The sequence below is a fragment of the Pyxicephalus adspersus genome, chromosome 10 (genome assembly GCF_032062135.1).
Source record: "Pyxicephalus adspersus chromosome 10, UCB_Pads_2.0, whole genome shotgun sequence".
Taxonomy (NCBI): Eukaryota; Metazoa; Chordata; class Amphibia; order Anura; family Pyxicephalidae; genus Pyxicephalus; species Pyxicephalus adspersus.
The window spans coordinates 44,159,578-44,177,220 of record NC_092867.1 but is presented as its reverse complement, the minus strand read 5'-3'; the positions used below and the strand labels follow the sequence as shown (position 1 = coordinate 44,177,220).

The 17,643-nt window shown below is 36.8% G+C and overlaps 1 protein-coding gene across 1 annotated transcript; it reads right to left on the bottom strand.

Annotated features, from left to right (window-relative positions):
* Window positions 1-4,192: 4,192 nt before the first annotated feature.
* Window positions 4,193-17,155, bottom strand: LOC140340030 (tetranectin-like protein). The gene is made up of 6 exons (XM_072424984.1): window positions 17,049-17,155; window positions 15,974-16,152; window positions 15,138-15,245; window positions 9,695-9,766; window positions 8,110-8,190; window positions 4,193-4,927 (listed from the first exon to the last, which is right to left on the bottom strand). The coding sequence occupies exons 2-6, from the start codon at window positions 16,134-16,136 to the stop codon at window positions 4,539-4,541; spliced, it is 813 nt and encodes a 270-aa protein (XP_072281085.1). The 5' UTR covers window positions 16,137-16,152; window positions 17,049-17,155; the 3' UTR covers window positions 4,193-4,538.
* Window positions 17,156-17,643: the final 488 nt, after the last annotated feature.

Below are 17,643 nucleotides of genomic sequence, written 5' to 3'. Positions count from 1 at the left end.
GATAGCAAATTATTTTTAACCAATCCATTCCAGGTTTACTGGATCAATTGTATTCTAACATGATAGTCCATCTTCTCTAGTCTTGGAGAGCCGTGATAAATCAGGCCCAATGAGTCAATGACAGATTCTAAAATGTAAACATTTATTTTTTTAAATGAAATTACCACAATTTCTTTTCCAGTAGCTTCAGTGGTGTTCAAATTTAGATTCTGCCTGAACACTGAAATGTTTTAAGCTAAACAGGTCTAGAACCAAAAACATGTTTAAGCAACACTAATTGTAAACCATATTTATAAAGTATAGAAAACAGTAAAAATAATTATCTGTTTCATTGTTAAATAAAAGATACTCTGACTCACCCATGTGATAGATCAAACCAGTTCTGGATTCAGTTCAAAATCTAACTTATTTTGATGTTCTCCCTTAAGTAGCCGTTATACCAGTTTCTAGTTATTTACCAGTATTTAGTTTTTCAAAAACATATCAGATCCACTAATCACTTATATGGGTCATCACTTCTCATACATTGCTTTTTTATTATAGTCCTACACAGCACTTAACTATCTTTCTATGGATACCACACATCTATGAGGAAAGGGGTAGCTACTTGCCTTCACTATGTACTAATAATAATAATTATAATAATAATAGTAGTATCCCTTCCTGGATGAGCAAATAATATTTTTAATGCACAAATGAGAACTATAACTCAATATGTTTTACACCAGAAAATCTTGGTGAACACAAAAATGTTAAAACTAACAAACCTGGCTGCCCAAATCTTTCTTAGTATTTATACCCTCCCGTTGGTTGTAAATCCAACCTGTTTAATCTCAGCTAATGGCGTTAAAGCCAAGGCTTTTAATTTTAGAGGTATTCTTTCAATCCTTCTATCTTTAGTAGTATTATTTCGAAGGGGGTTGTACTAGAGCCTTTCCTAAAATGATTTGGTATCTAGAGAAGTAAGAAGGTATTTTCTGACAGAGAAGGGTTCAGAAATATAGCGAGGGATTAGTTGGCATTTATACATTTGGACATTTGAGTATAGTAGAAGACATATTTAACACATATCTCAGAAATGGCTTATAATAATAAGTATTGTGATATTTATAACAATAAGAGGTGATATAAGGCTAGGTACACAAGTGCAATAGTTCTTGTCTGATAATCAGTTTAGTACCGATATCGGACGAGAATCTTGCATGTGTACAGCTCTCATCGTCCATCGTTTGAACAACCTGGCAGATCAACGGACGATGTACGACGAACGATCATAATGCAAGGGAAGCGCAGCGGGGTGCCGCTCCGTCGTTGTATGTACAGAACTCGTTCGTGCATCATGCAGTCGTTAGTTGTTGGAAAGGATCATGAAAGATCCTTTCCAATGACAATTATTGCACATGTGTACATAGCCTTAGTGAGTCATGATTGTTTCTGTATTTGAGTGTTATTGTCTCTGTCCTGACACATTTATCCCCACTCGGCTTCTTCAGAGGAAAGTAAGACAGAAAAGTGCATATGTTCCGCTCAGAGGCTTCCAGTTTCAAAAGGGCCACAACCCCAGGTCCTAAGTTGCATGTTGATTATTGTTTGGTTAGATTTTACAGAGGTGGTACAATGTTGTGCCCTGATATTCAGCAGTAATCCCTTTTGAAACTGGGGAAATATCACAATACATAATAATGAGATGTCTGTGTCGAATTTGTCTTTATGTATAATCAAATCTATCATACTTGAAATGTATATATGGCAACCAATATCTCGCTATATTTCTGAACCCTTCTTGGTCAGAAAATACCCTTCTTCTTCTGTATTCATTAATACAAAGGGATTAGGCATAAAATGTCCTAAGGGGCCTGTCCTTATTGGACACACATAATCTAATGTATTTATTTGATGTCTAGTAGACTTGGCTGGGTTCTCACTTTCATACTTTTTTATTCATAATGTCCAGATCTAGTGCATATTGATGAGGGGAGAGGTGCCGGAAAAACTATCCTTTGCAAATATGAATGCCTTTAAGGAATACAGCAACCATACTTGTCACAATAAGCATTCTCTATGGGTATGCTAGTAATCTATCCCCTATATACATGTTGTGTGCTATCCATTTGAACATATATATTATTGTCACAGATGGCCCCAGCTGGATAAGACCATGAACCTTTATAGGGTGTTTTTATATCAGACTTTTGCATTGTAGTATGATGACTTTCTATGGTTTAGTTCTGTGAGCGGCAGGCAGGGCATTAAAATACATTCTTTACATTGCACCTGATAAATAAAGACAACAGAGAGGCTTGATTTTTATAATCTTATGTTGCTCTGGCATTTTGCTGTGCTGTATTAATTAACCATTGTAAGTGCTATTTTATGTCTCGGTGTAGTGAGGGCTCATTTTGGCAAGGCAGGCCACACAGTAGAGACAAGTACAATAAACAGCCATTCCCACATCCCCAAAAGTAAACCACACCTCCCCGAAAAATGTGACGCCCCTCAAAAAAAAGTAAGAAAGATAGAACTGAAACATCCTGTGTCACTGCAACAAAACACATAACAAAAAACAATGCAATAAATACTACAATAGTCAGTAATATAGCTAAATTGTAAATATAAGGTCATTGGGTTTATTAAAGCTTTCCAAGACTGGAAAGGATACATTTTACTCAGTGAAGCAGGGTGATCCAGCAAACCTGGAATAGATCTGGTCGTCCTGGATTTAAAACATTTGCCAGCAAATGACTTTGAAGAAATCCATTCCAGGTTTGCTGGATCATCCAGATTTATTGATTAAGGTGTATTCTCTCCAGCCTTGGAGAGCTTTATGAAATCAGGCCCTTTGAATCTGACAGTATGCAAGAGATTGTTATGATCTAGATGTAACCTGATGGCTGCGCATGTTAACAAAATACCTACAGTATGTGTGGAAGACCACAGCAGTGATAGTTATTTTTACTATCAAAATTTGAAAAGTGGCAGGTAGCACCCCATGAATATTTACCTGTTAAGATTAGATTCTCTGGAAAAGACAATTGAGACTACACTTTTCAAGGGGTGCATTTTTGCCACAGATGTAGTCAAAGCCGCCACTGGTTCCAGAGAGAGAAGGTATCTTCAGAAGATTGAAAATGTATAAACTAAACCAGCAGTCACCACCAAATTTTGGTGGTCCGCAGCTCTGGACAGTGCACCCCTAAGTGGGATCAACAGAAGGACCCAGCTTGGGGGTCACACCGGCCAGAGCTGCAGAGTCTCTGGAGCCGGTTCAGGCATCATGACGTCACTCTAGGGGAAGTTTCTTCTCCTTTAAGTGACACCTGGCTCCATGTGCATGCATGAGCGTCCTGAAGCTGGTAAATTTAGTGGTCTATGGGTCTGAAAAGGTTGGTGATCACTTAACTAAATTATCTGCTGCCTTTACAAATAGTTCTGCCAGTCTTTCATTCATATAAGCTGCTTCTCCAAACAGTACCAAGCACCAATGATGTATCTATTAGCACTGAATTTGATTAAAAAATACATGCCTGCAAATGATCCAATGCTTCAAAATCTAGATCCCCATGGTGTCAGAGCTGTAAAAATGGACTGGCTGTTTGGTGAATTTAGAGATCACCAAAAAAGTAATTTTCCTTCTACTAAAGGTGTCAGGAATGATGAATTCTGCCACAAATTGTTAATGGAGAAAGACCCTGGGACAGGCCAGAGCAGATATCAGATTATTTGCAAACTTTCCAAACTTCTTCTTCTGATCCCAGACACCAACCAAGTTTCCTGGTAAAAAAAAATCCTGTAACTCTACAACTAGCTGCAGATGTATATGAAGAAATTTCCACAGTAAAAACACTTAAATGGCAGCCATTCTCACACAAACTGCATAAAGCAAAGTGAACAACTTTTGTGGCCAGTAAGAGACATTGACACTTTTCTTGAAATTAGCAACTTGCACAGAAACCTTGGCTGCATAGGGGACCTAGATGTAAACGACCTGGTCCTGAAAAACTATGGCTGTTCCTATTACTGTTAAACAATGAGGCAAAGAGGTTTCCAGGAAGAAAACTAACTGTTTCAGAAATTTGGCCCACCAAAAGGCAGCAAGAATCCTACTACTGCTATACAGACAAAGAAAATGTATTGAGTCTAAAAGGGGACCAACAGGCCCCAGTAGGCAAAAACAAAAAAAAACAATCTCTAGTAGTATGAATGAGAAGATTTTAATTCTTGAAAAACCTAATGACAGCTATATAACTTGTTAAAAAGTTGTTTGTTTTAATTTATGGTTCAGAGTAATGCATGGTATTTACTTTACTTTAGGCAGTTAACAAAAAAATTAACAAAAGATTAGAAGCTCTGTAGGATTATTTTTCTTCTTATGTCCCTTTTGGTTAAAATTCTAGAAACTCATTTCCTGTACCAATAATTTTAAATGTCACTTATTTGTTTATTATTATTTTATTTAAACCGATGTTGACATTGCATTGTCAATTTTAATAAAAAGTGCAGGTCATATAGTCAGGAATTCGTGCTTTGATGCATTTTTGTCAAATCATTTTGAATTCACACACAACATGTTTCTCCCAACTACATGGAATATCAATCCATTTGCCATGCGGGTCAACATGCTGAATACAGTTTTCTGCTCTTCCACCATTAGGCTCCCCAGCATTCCAGTTTTTTAAAACAGATGACCGTCCATCATAATGCACATATTTCCCTTCTGTATTCCTGTCATTAATCCCAAGAAATCCTGTTCTTCCTGTTTTTTTGGATAATTTATAAATCATAGAGTCTTCTGCACTGTTTTCTGGAGAAGGCAAAATTCCACCATATCGTTCACAAACAGCCAAAGCTGTGGCAAAGTCTGTAATTCTGTCAATAGACACATAGACTTTGTTTCCAGAAATTGCTTCAGAATGTGAGAACATTTGCACTACAAGAAAAAAATAATTAAGAGGGATGATTTAGTTCATGATATGTTACAAACATGCTAAAATGTATAAATAAAATGAAAATATTGATTAGTTTAATAAGCAACTTCTGTAATATACTTACAAACCGAAGTTTAACCACCTGGGCGTTTCACTGATGTCTAGATTTCTGTACCAAAAGTGGTATACTGTTTTTATGATTTTTTTTTTAAATTGTAGACCTGTAACTTACAGAAATATGTCCGAACAAGGGTCTAGTAGATATCATGAATATAAAAAAAGTTTGAAACACACAATCATGTAAAAAAAAAATACTTTTAATAAAATTAAATAAAAAAACACAAAGATCAGCTTAAACAAAATTACATAAATGAATAAAAAATACTGATAAATGCAATAATTCGGTATACTGTATATTAATATATTTTTCTAAAACACCTCCCTAGTGTGGTAAATTTTAAAACAGAGTCCAATGTCACATACCTAGACAAAACCACATAAATATATTTTATATTATTTTGTATTGGATAGGATACAGGACTTTGTATTGAATCCAATACAAAATATTTGAATTTCCCGCTACGACCCCCGTCGACGGGCGCATGCACTGACATCATCAGAAATCGCTGAGGGACGCGTACGTGAACGCCGGGTATTCTAATTCTTTCCAAACTTCCATGCAAAAAGTGTTACATTTTTTGCATGGAGATTTATTTTAGATTGTAGGCTATAATTCACTGAATTACTCAATAATTACTTATAATTCACAGAATTACCATATAACTCACCTGAAATATACTGAAATATGTCCAAAATTTTATAAATTTAATAATACATTTTTTTTTATAAAACAAAAAAAATCTTTAAAAAAAATAGTGTATAATGTAATGTAACTGTATAGTAGTTTATATAAGATTTATATAATACAATTAAATATATATTATATAAAGATGTCTTTGTATTGGACTCAATACAGCTTTTTTGTATTGAGTTCAATGCGAAATTATTTGAATTTCCTGCCCCGCCTCCCGCACCGACGCATGCATCGACGTCATTGGGAAACCCCGGAGATCGTCACTGCAAACGCCGGATAAAGAAGGAAGAGAGAAGACGTCTCTGGAGGAGCTGCGGGGACAAGGTGAGTATTTTTTTGCAGTTGTAATCCGATTGTCATACAATGTTGTATGACAATCGGATTGCGTTGTAATGCATGTTTATACTGTTAGCTACCCCGACCTTGGTTCGGGGTAAACGATAGTAGTAAGTTTACTTACCCCGAACCAAGGTCGGGCTAACTGCCCGGGTGGTTAAAGGAGCATTTAAATGTTTGTGCCTAATCATTGCCTTTTGTAACAGCTTAGTTTTAATGTTTTAGGCTAATAATATTCCCAATTTTTAAAAATATTAAATTTTTAAATCAACTAATTTGATAGAGATGTTCCTCAAATTAGGAATATTTCACATTAAATAAAACAGGAAATCAGACATTCTCTCAACATTCCCTGGTGGGAGTTCCCCAGGTCTATGTGTTTCAATGGCAGTAATTGATTCCCACCAGTGAAAGTCAGATTCCCTGTTTTATAAAGAGAGCGAATTAGGAATAAATAAAGCAAGAACTGTACGGAGGTATTGGAAGTAGCATGTGAAAGAGTAATTTAACTTGGTTTAATTTGAAATGCTTGTATTTTTATTGGATAGAATTTTTTAATTAAAGATAATAAATAGAATAAAAAAAAGTGAAGTAAATTATTCTTGCTAGAAATGCAGTGTCTTTTACATTTCCTGTGAGTTGAATGGAAAGCATAAAACAACATTATTCCAATAAATCATCTATTAACTACCATTTAAACCCCAATGTAACTGAAATGAAAAAAAAGAGGAATACCAGCTTGTTGTGTAAATTAGAAGAGCATCCTGGGTGACAACCATAACCCCCTCTGTGTTGATGCAGTGATAGCAAGCAGAGCCACCAGAAACAATGGCAGTCAATAGATATATGTAGAATTTCCAGATTTCCATTGGATGTGTTGCATCTTTGGTGCAATTTCCGGCTAAATTCACATTTCATAGGAATTTATGGTATGTGTAAGGAGTCTCGAAAATATGTATTAATTTATTTCACAGTCTGAAAATCGGATAGGTGAAAATGTAGTTAAAAATGCTTGTGAGGAAGTCTACAAAGGCAGTGGGAGGTATACAAAGCATATGCTATATAAAGAATCTGAACTGTGAATGTGCTTCAAGGATGTGAGAAGGCGGTAACCCAGACCAGCACCACACCCCGCACCACACCAGCCATCTAATCTAAAAGAAATCTCTCCTATGGTACATAGATGGCTAAAACCTGTCAAGGGTTAGATTTAGATATATTTTAATATATTAGCAGAATCATTTTAAGAGCAAACTCCTAAGTAAATTCTGCTTCAGTCATCCAAGTAAGCACTAAAAAGGATAGTCATGAGTAGGGATGAGCAAGCAAGTGTTTAAAACTCGATCTTGTGGTGAATTCAGCCGTTCATGCTTACCAAAATTGTAGGTGAGAATGGGCGGTGTAATATCGCCGATCAAGCTCGAATTTTAAAAAAAATAAAAAACCTTTCCTCAGCCAATCAGGGAGCACTACAGATTTTGATTGGGGATACTTGTCCCCATTTAACCTCTAGTGCCGGGGATCACAAAGAGGATTGCCAGAGCTGCAAGAATAATTGCAGCTCTGAGAATCCACTGTGATCCCTGGAATCGGTTTGACGAAATTTCGTTGAACCATCAAAAGTTTGAGGAAATTTTCACGCTCATCACTAGTTATGAGTGTAAAGATCCACAAAGATGAATATGTTAGCTCTAAATACCACTGATTGTATGGTTTTGGGTCACAAGACATGAAGCCACCAACAACAGTACACATAGGCATGGATCCCACCAAAGTCTTCAGCCTGTTATTACAAAGGCTTACATGATCTTAGTCGCCAAAATGAAGGGTTGCTGCACATCAAAAGACTTCATGTGTTAAGCCTAGGTCATGTGATCCGTTACAAAGTTTCTTTAACCAACCTATTTATGTTTTATTGATAAAAGGATAATTGAGATGTTGAGATCTATTAGAGATGTAAACTTTCTGTCATTCTTAGACACACATTCATCAGAAAAACACGAACAATTTTAGTAAGTCAATCTTTAAAATTACCATTTTTTATCCAGGATAATTTCTTCTCTAAGGAAGCAATTTGACTTTCCAAAGCGGCAATTTTCTTGGCACTGTCCGAGTCTGTGAAAAATAAATATGTTTGTTGAACACAATACACAAACACCAGAATGTGTCACAATTGGAAACATATAATCTAATATTATCGGTCAATGTGCTGCAAATTATTCACATTTTGAGGTTTGACTGATGTTTAACCTACTTAGATTTGGCTTTTCTGGGCTCCTTTTCTTCAATCAACCTGCAAATTATATTTTTAGATAAATACTTTCACTTTTCATCAATTCCAATCAAAGAGCAAGTCAAGAAGAGTCAGACTGGGGAGGTACGGGCCAGATGATCTCACAGCCGTCATCCAGTGCATATATTTTTCAGCATGCTCAGCAACAAATCTAAGCACCAGCAAGCTGAGAAGGCCTGTCTTGGGGCAAGGTTAACCACTCTGTTACACACTTTTACCCTTGACAACCCAGTTATGATTCTGCCTCTCAGTATTGTCTGTCCCATTCAGGAGAGAAGGTTATACTTTTTCTAATTAGAGATTTCAGAGACTCAGCTTACACTTTGTATAGTGCTTAACAAGTAAAAACATACCGAAACATTGTGTATAAACAGGACAGAAAAATAAAGTCTAATCAAATGATAGCTGAATACAGGTAGTCCCCAAGTTAAGGACATCCGACATACAGACGACTCCTAGATACGAACGGGGCTTCCCTGCTTGCTCTGTGCAGGACGGAGGCTTGATGGGACTTATTGTTCAACAGAAAAGATAGTTTCCAGGATTTTCTGAGGCCTTGGAGATTAGGTCTTTAAAAATGCCACCATAATGATCTGGCTATGAATCAGTACCACTTCATTACCTTTATCTGTGAAACCCTGAGTTTTATGATGTCTGTTATAAACGAAAGGGTCTAGAAGGATGCTAGTTGACCGAGAAAGAAATATCTGGTAAGGGAGAATTTATAATCCTGTTCCCATACTTTTGGACACAGGCCCTAATGGGGGACTATAGCCTGCACTCTTTTACATTAAGGGGTAATCTGACATCAGTGCTCTCCCCAATATCACAGCCTGTACATATGTACACGAATGAAGGCAAGGCTGGAGTTAAACTCCAGAGAAAATGTCTTGGGTTTAATGTTATATATGTCTATGTTGGATAGATTTTTGGAGTTCTGTCTTTTGACAATTACCACAGCAAGTTTAACTATTGAAAAATGACATGTGCTATCACTGGTAAGGAAAACATCAAGCTTATCAAGAGATGTCCAGCACCACTACCATCTCAGAAGTAACCACTGGGACACCTAAAATCACTAGGACAATGGCACCCAGTCTGGTGGAGTGTTATCAGAAGCAAAAATAATATACTGGTATATTTCCTAATCAAGTTTATGTGGCCAAGATTCTTTCACATACAGATACAGGACATATGCATTGATATAGCAGTACATTTTATACTGTGAAGAACATCCTTCATGGTGTACAATGTCAACATTATTTTTATACTCCAAGTCTCATTCTCCAAGGGCAAGCAAATCACATTCAAAATGTATTACCGTACCTGGGCTTCCTTTCTCTCCTTTGAGCCCTTGGATTCCTGGCCCTCCTTGTAAGCCTGTACTACCAGGTGGACCTAGGGAAACAAATGGCATACAATACAAATGTTCAGCATTATACTCATTACATCTGGAGGTAGTGAAATTAAATTGAATGTTTCTAGTTATCATATTGTACACAAATAAATGAAATGACAAGATAATACACCATACAATGCATCCTATTCATGTGATAGATAGCCAATGGGGGACATGTTCTTACTACTACATCTTTAGGTCCCTACATCTCCCTATTCCTGAGCAATTAGGGTTCACAGAAGGTAAATGACCAGCTATGTGTGACAGGGTAGCACAATATGACAGGTTGTGATATTTTAGGGGGTGTTAGACACAAGAGTCCCCCACTTGCACTTACACTTCCTTTTTCTTACAGAGAAATTGTAGTTAATAGAGAGTAAGGTGATAGCTATGTATGACAGGGTAGCATGATATGATGGGTATAACATTGTATTGAGGTGGGGGGAGACAAAAAGATTTTCGTACTGGCTCCCACATTTCCAGTTGATAATTTTCCTCTGTTCCAGGGAAATTGGGAGTCATCAAAAGTAAAGCTACGTACACACGTCAGATTTTTATCGCCCGATAATCGGCATCGGTCAATTATCGGGCGAAAATCTGCCGTGTGTACAGTTGGTGTCATCCATCGTCCGGACGACCGTCCTGCCGGATCCACGGACGATGGACGACAACCAATCCTAATGAAAGGGAAGGGGAGAGCGCGCAGCAGGGTGCCGCTCTGTCGCTCTCCCCCTCCCCTCTCCATAGAGCATGAACGGTCCTGTACATACATGCATTGTTCATGCATCGTGCAGTCCCTTGTCGTTGGAAAGGATCGTGAAAGATCCTTTCCAACGACAAAACTTGCAAGTGTGTACGCAGCTTTAGTGTCCAGCTCAGTGTAACAGGTACTCCGCTAGCCGCTCAGTCTGTCACACCGTAGTATCTGCAAAGTTTACTCAAGGTGACAGTGAGCGGCACTGAGCATCTCTGCCTAGGCAGGGTTCTTTGGCATAAGGAAGATGTAACCACACCACAACCGCGAACACAGCCTTGAAGTTTTTTTTCACAAGCCATGGAAGTGACCCCCAGGAGTCCCTAACATGCAAACTCAGTTTGGGGACCCTGGTCTTGAAATAGCCACCCCTAATTTGAAAATATCCCTGCTTGTTATTAGGATTTTAGCTTGCGACACCATATCTGGCAACGTTATGTTTAGCGGACTGAAATTAGTTTTTTAACAGCTCTTAGGGACCCCTGTGTACCCTAAAAATATCACATTTTTATGACAATCAGATGAGGGAATGAGCAGTGGGCCAGATCTGGCAGCTTCGTGGGCCCGTAGGTTGGGCACTCTTGTTCTCTAGAACAACCCAGTTATCACAAGTGGAGTGAACAAATTGTGATTTTATGCATAACCTTCTAATACTAAACAAAATGTTGAACGAAATTGTAATCTTGTTACTAAGAAACAAAATAGATAGATGCTGCTCTAATTGGTTGGCTGTTTCAAGAAATAAGCAAGACCAATAAATGTCTCAGGAATATAGGGCCTGAATTATTAAAGCTCTCCAACCTAGAGAATATAGAATATAATAACCTGGGTAATTCAGCAAACTTGAAATCTAAGCCGGGACTGAAAACATTTGGCGACTAATAGCAAACAATTTTAAAGAAATCTTTGATGGATCACCCAGGTTCTACCATGATAGTCTATTTTATCTGGTCTTGTAAAGCTTTAATAAATCAGGCCCATTGTGTTTACTAAAAAACAGGGAGAAATGTGTATGAGGGGGTGCTTAAATGTTCCTGGCATTGCCCCCTTCTAGATGAAATAGAAAAAAAGTGTGGGGGCATATGACAGCCTAATAACTTAGTATGTAACTGTGCAAATATCAGGTTTTTGCGATTCTTAAAACTGTTTTATCTTTTAGTGAGAAGCTGTGATGGCACAAGCAAGTTTCACGTTGTTGGAGTTACGGGCCATCATGAAGTTTTTGTTTCTCCAGGGAAAGTCAGCAAAGGACATTCACACTGAGATGTCACAAACACTGGGGGAGAAGTGTCCTTCCTACAGCACTGAGAAACATAAACTTCATGACAAAGGTATCGTACTTTCAAACCAGAGAAATTGCATTTTTGCAGTACTTTAGAACTGACATTGGCTTTGTGCATTTCCATAACATACCTGGTTTATTGGAGGAATTATAATTACAATCTATAACTCAGCTGAATGGCGACTATTCATCGATTGCTCAAAGCGGAGCTTAAAGTGTGTCCTCCTTCACAATGGCAGTATATTTGGGTCAGTCCCAATTGGCCATTTAGTTCTCTTTGTGAAGAATATGCAGACATAAAGAGAGTTATTGAGCTAATATCGCTAACACAATTGGGTAATCTGTCTTGACCTTAAAATGATATGCTTCCTTCTTGGTCAGCAATGCAGATACACCAAGTATCCCTGTTATCTGTGCATGTGGGACAGCAGAGCTCGTGAGAGGCATCAGGTGGAAAGGAATTGGCCTCCAAGATCTGCCCTAAAACCAGGGGATCCAAACATTTTACATGAGCCACTTGTTGATGGAAAGAATATTATATTCCCGCCTCTGCACATGAAACTGGGTCTGATGAAGCAGTTCGTTTAGGCTTTGCCAACTGAAGGAGACTGTTTCAAGTACCTCATTTTGGTATTTCCTAGCCCGTCATTTGAAAAAATAAAGGTCGGTGTGTTTGATGGTCCACAGATTCAGCAGCTCATCAAAGATGAAAATTTCATCAGGACAATGTCAGAAGTCAAAAAGAATGCTTGGTTATCAATTAAAGCCATTGTCATGGACTTTCTTGGAAACACACAAGCAAAAAATTACACAGAAATTGTCCAGAAACTCTTGGAGAGCTACAAAATGCTTGGTTGCAATATAAGCATCAACGTGCAAGATTTGAAAGTCATGGAAGGACGGTATCAGGGTAGATGGAATGTACATATAATGGCTGACTATTGTTGCAGCAGCCGGTAGGATTGTCATAACAATGAACACTCTAAAGCTGAAAGATTACATTTTTACCCTAACCCCTTACCGATATACCTAACCCCTTATTCGATTAATTTTCAAATGTTTTACTGTAATGTCATAGAGTAACAATAAATTCTTTGTATAAACAAAAGACATTTAAATAAACAGTGCATTCAATGTATTATTTCATAATTTTTTTATTGTATGTAAAATTAGTATGTTTTATGATAAAAAGAAAGGTATCCTGTATTGTGAAAACTAGATGTGATAGCAAAAAACAGGTCATTTCTGGATTCACCACCCAAAAATTAGTAGAAAACAAGTGTAAGATCTTACTCAACAAAAAAATGTGTTCCCCAGTGTTAAATTCTTTACAATAAGTTCAGCAATGGCAGTGTATAAAATCTCCTAGTTATGTATCTACTTACTACCTAATTTTAAACAGAAACATTAGCTATGATACAGAAATAGCTGTCTGTGCTCACTTTGAATCTATTAGGCATTACAGTGCCATCTTGTGGATATCTTCTGTCAGCGCAACACTGAAAGCATATGGTGACCTGAAGGAGTGGACTGAAGTCATTTGTAACCTGTGGCCCACAATTTGACTGTAATATATGCTAAAATGTACACAGGAAACACACATAGTTAGTATTCTAACCTCTAAAAGCATCTATAAGCCTTGCCACAATCATCAATATAATGGCTCTTGACTTGAACAAATATCAGAAATCCCCACTGTACATGCCCATTATATTCTCTCTTTAACCACTTCTTTCCACCTCTTCATCAGTGTTATATATATATATATATATAGTAGTATAGTATACTACTATATAGTTACTATACTATATATAATATATATAGTATAGTAACTCACTGTGAGTTAATCACAAACAAAGCAAGGAAAAAAAAACTATATGGAGCCTAGATGTTCATTTTGATGCAAGCTGTGCTTTGATATGCAAAAAGAAACAACTGCAGAGTTTGTCTTGGTCATTAAAGACTCAGTAGAGCTCAGTCCTTAAGATCACCCATAACCTCAGCTGTGCTTAGCAAAAGATTTCTTCTGTAAGTCATGCAAACTTGCCCCATCAAGGCTATATTTTGCACACAAGTGATATATATATATATATATATATATATATATATATTTATATATATATATATATATATATATATATATATATATAAAACATGTGCTCAGAGTAAATACAGTGTAAATACAAAACTACTTTGTACTTCTGACTCTAGTGTCTCTACTGTGTTTATAAAATTCAGAGTAAGAATGTACATTTTATTTATTTTCTTTTTTACAACAGGAATAGCTGTTTTGGCTGCCATCAGCTGGCGGCTTGGAATTTTCCATAGGAAAATGAATGGGTGCAATAGTGGGGGGTCACTAAAATTATAAATTTCTGTTTTGTTCCTGAAGAATACCTTTATCTTTCTGTCACACTTACCTCTTCCTCACTAAAGCACAGGCACAGATTTCCTAATTCCGCCGGCAATCAGGAAATAGACTTTTAATCAACCCTGGGCTATTTAGCTAGCTCAGACACAGCACTCAGCATTTATGCAATGTGTCTCCACTAGTGCTGAGCCCCCCAACTTTTCTGAGCATTTCTTCTACAGCTTCTGCTGTTTACTTAAGTAATCTCCCTGTCCAGCTCTTGTGTTAACCCGTAATTGCCCAATCTGGTGTTTCTCTGCCTGTTCCCTTGTGCTGTCCCAATGTTCCCCTGTGTCTGCAGTATCCCTGTGTCTCCTGTGTCACCTGTGCCTTCTTTCGCTTCCAGTGTCTCCTGTGTTCTCCTGTGTCTGTGGTGCCCCCCCTGTCACCAATGTCTATTTCCTGGATTTCTGGTTCTTGACCCCTGGCTTGTTCTTGACCTTTATTGCTTGCTGCCTGCCTCAACCTCGGCCTTCCCTGATATTTCTCTTGCCTAGTGATTTGATACCATGCATCATGGTATGCCCAAGAACCATAACCTGACAGTAACCAGCAGAGCAACATCCTTACCACTAGAGGCTCTGGAGAAGACCTGGTAACTGCTTAGACTCTGTGCCTTGGCCCTTCTCAGGGCTCACTCCATCTTTGTGCAAGCCAGAGTGCCCCCTTGTGGCCATGCCTCCCCATATGTGACACTTTCTATCTAGTAAAACATTATCAGCTGGATGGAAAGTGAAAATGTATCTAATGCAGCCTCAGATGGCTGTAAAATTTTTACCTAGTCTATAATATTAACCTCTTAGTGCTTCTAATCCTTCCCAATTCTATCCAAACTAATAATTTTTTTTATCTTAAAATACCCTTGAAGTTTCTTACACAGCAATGTAGTTTATTTCAATAATATAATCAGGCAAACTGTCTTACCTGCAACTCCGGGTTGTCCCCTTTCTCCTGGATTTCCTTTTGGTCCTACTTTTCCTGGGGAACCCGGGGTTCCTCTTTCACCACGAATTCCAGGTTCGCCACGCACACCTTATAGAATATATTACATTACAAAAATTGAAAATCTGCACATGGTGGTGTAATTAACACAATATTTAATTGCTAGTATTAAAACAACTATTTAGCTTTTAAAAGAATAATTCAAGAGAAGCCACAAAAAAAAAAAAAAATACTAAAGGTATAAAATGCTGCTTTAGTGCATGGACCCTTTTCTAACCACTGTGAGTCAATATGTAGTTCCAGTGTAGATGTGCATTGTGATGATACCAAGTTAAGCACAGCTCTTCCTCACTCATACAGGAGGAAAAGAGAAATTCAATAAAAGTTTTTTTTCAAATGCTAAGGAAATAATAGTTTCATATTAACATTTTTACAAAATGCTTCTATATATTAGTGCAAGCAAAGTGATTATTCTGGAACGGTTTGACACACCTACTGCCAAATCATGACTACAGGTATATATTCAGAAATACTTTGATAAGCAGATTGCAGTGGGCATTTATTTTCAGAACATTGTTCATGGTACAGGATTTTTAGGGCAGATTACCAAAAAGATTAATAAATCTATGATTTACTTTTACAACCTGGTACCAATACTTCACTTGGATCACAAAATGACTTGCATTGTTAGTATTTAAAATCAATATTACAGTAAATAGTTACAGTTAATAACAAATACAGTTCCAGTTAATAAAGTATCCTATCAATAAGCAATATAAGTATTAAAGTAATGTTGGTAAAAAAACAATAAATCTCACCTGGGTCACCCTTTTGTCCATTAGCCCCATCTTTTCCATCTCTACCATTTAAACCTGGAAGACCTTGTACAACAGAACATGTGGCTGGTGCTTGTGATTGACTTAAGGTAAAAGTCACAGCTACAACAAGTAAAATCCATACACACTTTGTAAGATGGTTCATCGTTTAGCTGTTCAACCTAAAACAAAACCAGTGGGTCCATTAAGTACATCAAGCACTACACAATAAAGAAAGAAAACATGAGAATTGTACAGTTACTTGGGCACACATAGTATGACAAAATAGTAGTAGTACATTTTATAAACAAAGTAATTTAAAAATCAACTATAATTTATATCCATTGACACAGACTTTGATGTTATGCAGCTTATTATACATAGTTATTATACATAAGTATGTATATTTGGCATATAATGTCTTACTATAGTAGTGCTTAATCTATGGCAAAAATATAAACTCCCTCCTACACCTACCTCCAGTTCTCTGTATTCTTCAGTTTACAGTGGAAATTTCCTTTTGTGGATATACATATGTGACATGGACGCTATTGACTGTCTAGTGGTTGGGCCATATTACCATCCAAGGGCTATAAACAAAATAGCAAGGGGTTGTTAGGGACTGGCCTGCTCGTACACTCTATGATGCATGATAAGTAGTTCCCCACACCCAGAAATAGCCCTAGCAAAGAACCAGAGTGGTAGATTTAGGGAATCTAAGGTGGGCTGGAAGTGGGAAGGTGAGAGGCATGGGGTAATTTAGATATTTATTTTTGTTCTTTTGATGACTTTAATTGAAAAATTACTAGTTTTATCAGATCTGTCTGATCTCAACTGTCATTAAACCAGAAAACACAAATATTCCTTAGAAGCACCTTTTAGGTATGAAATACAATAATAAAAATACAGACCGCCATATATAAACACATAAATTATCTTTAGGTATATGGTTGAATAGTAACTGAAAATATGTACTTAATATTAGGAGTAATTAGGAGATTAAAATGCAACATAATTTTAAACATATCATAATTTTCTCTCTATTGTCCACTCATTAATATGCATAAAAAATAATTACCTGTTGTTTTGTTGTAGTAGTTTGCTCTAAAATCACCTGTATCTGCTCCAAGCTAAAGCGATCCTGCAATGAAGCAGCACTAAGGGCATTGTGGGATAGCTTTTTATTTGCATGCACTTTGATTATTCTGAACAGTGTTGAACTTTGTATTGCAAAACATGTCATCTATCTATTGTTTTAAAATTATTTTTCTTCATGGATTCCTTTTTGTCTATTGTTTTTAAAATTTACAAATAATGCATCCAAGGTAAAACTTCAACTGTGGCACCTATAGATGTTTTTACCTGAAAAAAACACATTATTCACCTTGGATTTATTTATAAAATGTGCAAATCAACTTTTACTCATATATTTACATCTATAATTGAATTTTAATGCATAACGTGATTTTAGGTAAATCTTAGATAAAATATATATATATATATATATATATATAAATAGACCCCTATACAGTTATCTTTTCTTACATAAAACAATCAGGCTAACAAATGACTTACAATAACAAGAGAAAATGTCTATGTAATGCTTTTATGTGAAAATTATAGGGTTTATTCCCGTTATATTTTTATGTAATGTTAGAATTCCTCCTCTTCTG

Coding starts and splice junctions, on each gene's coding strand:
- LOC140340030 (XM_072424984.1), bottom strand. CDS start 16,136: ATGAACCATCTTACAAAGTGTGTATGGATTTTACTTGTTGTAGCTGTG. Junction 15,246..15,973: donor TGGACAAAAGGGTGACCCAG/GTGAGATTTATT, acceptor ATATTCTATAAG/GTGTGCGTGGCGAACCTGGA. Junction 9,767..15,137: donor GGGACAACCCGGAGTTGCAG/GTAAGACAGTTT, acceptor TTGTTTCCCTAG/GTCCACCTGGTAGTACAGGC.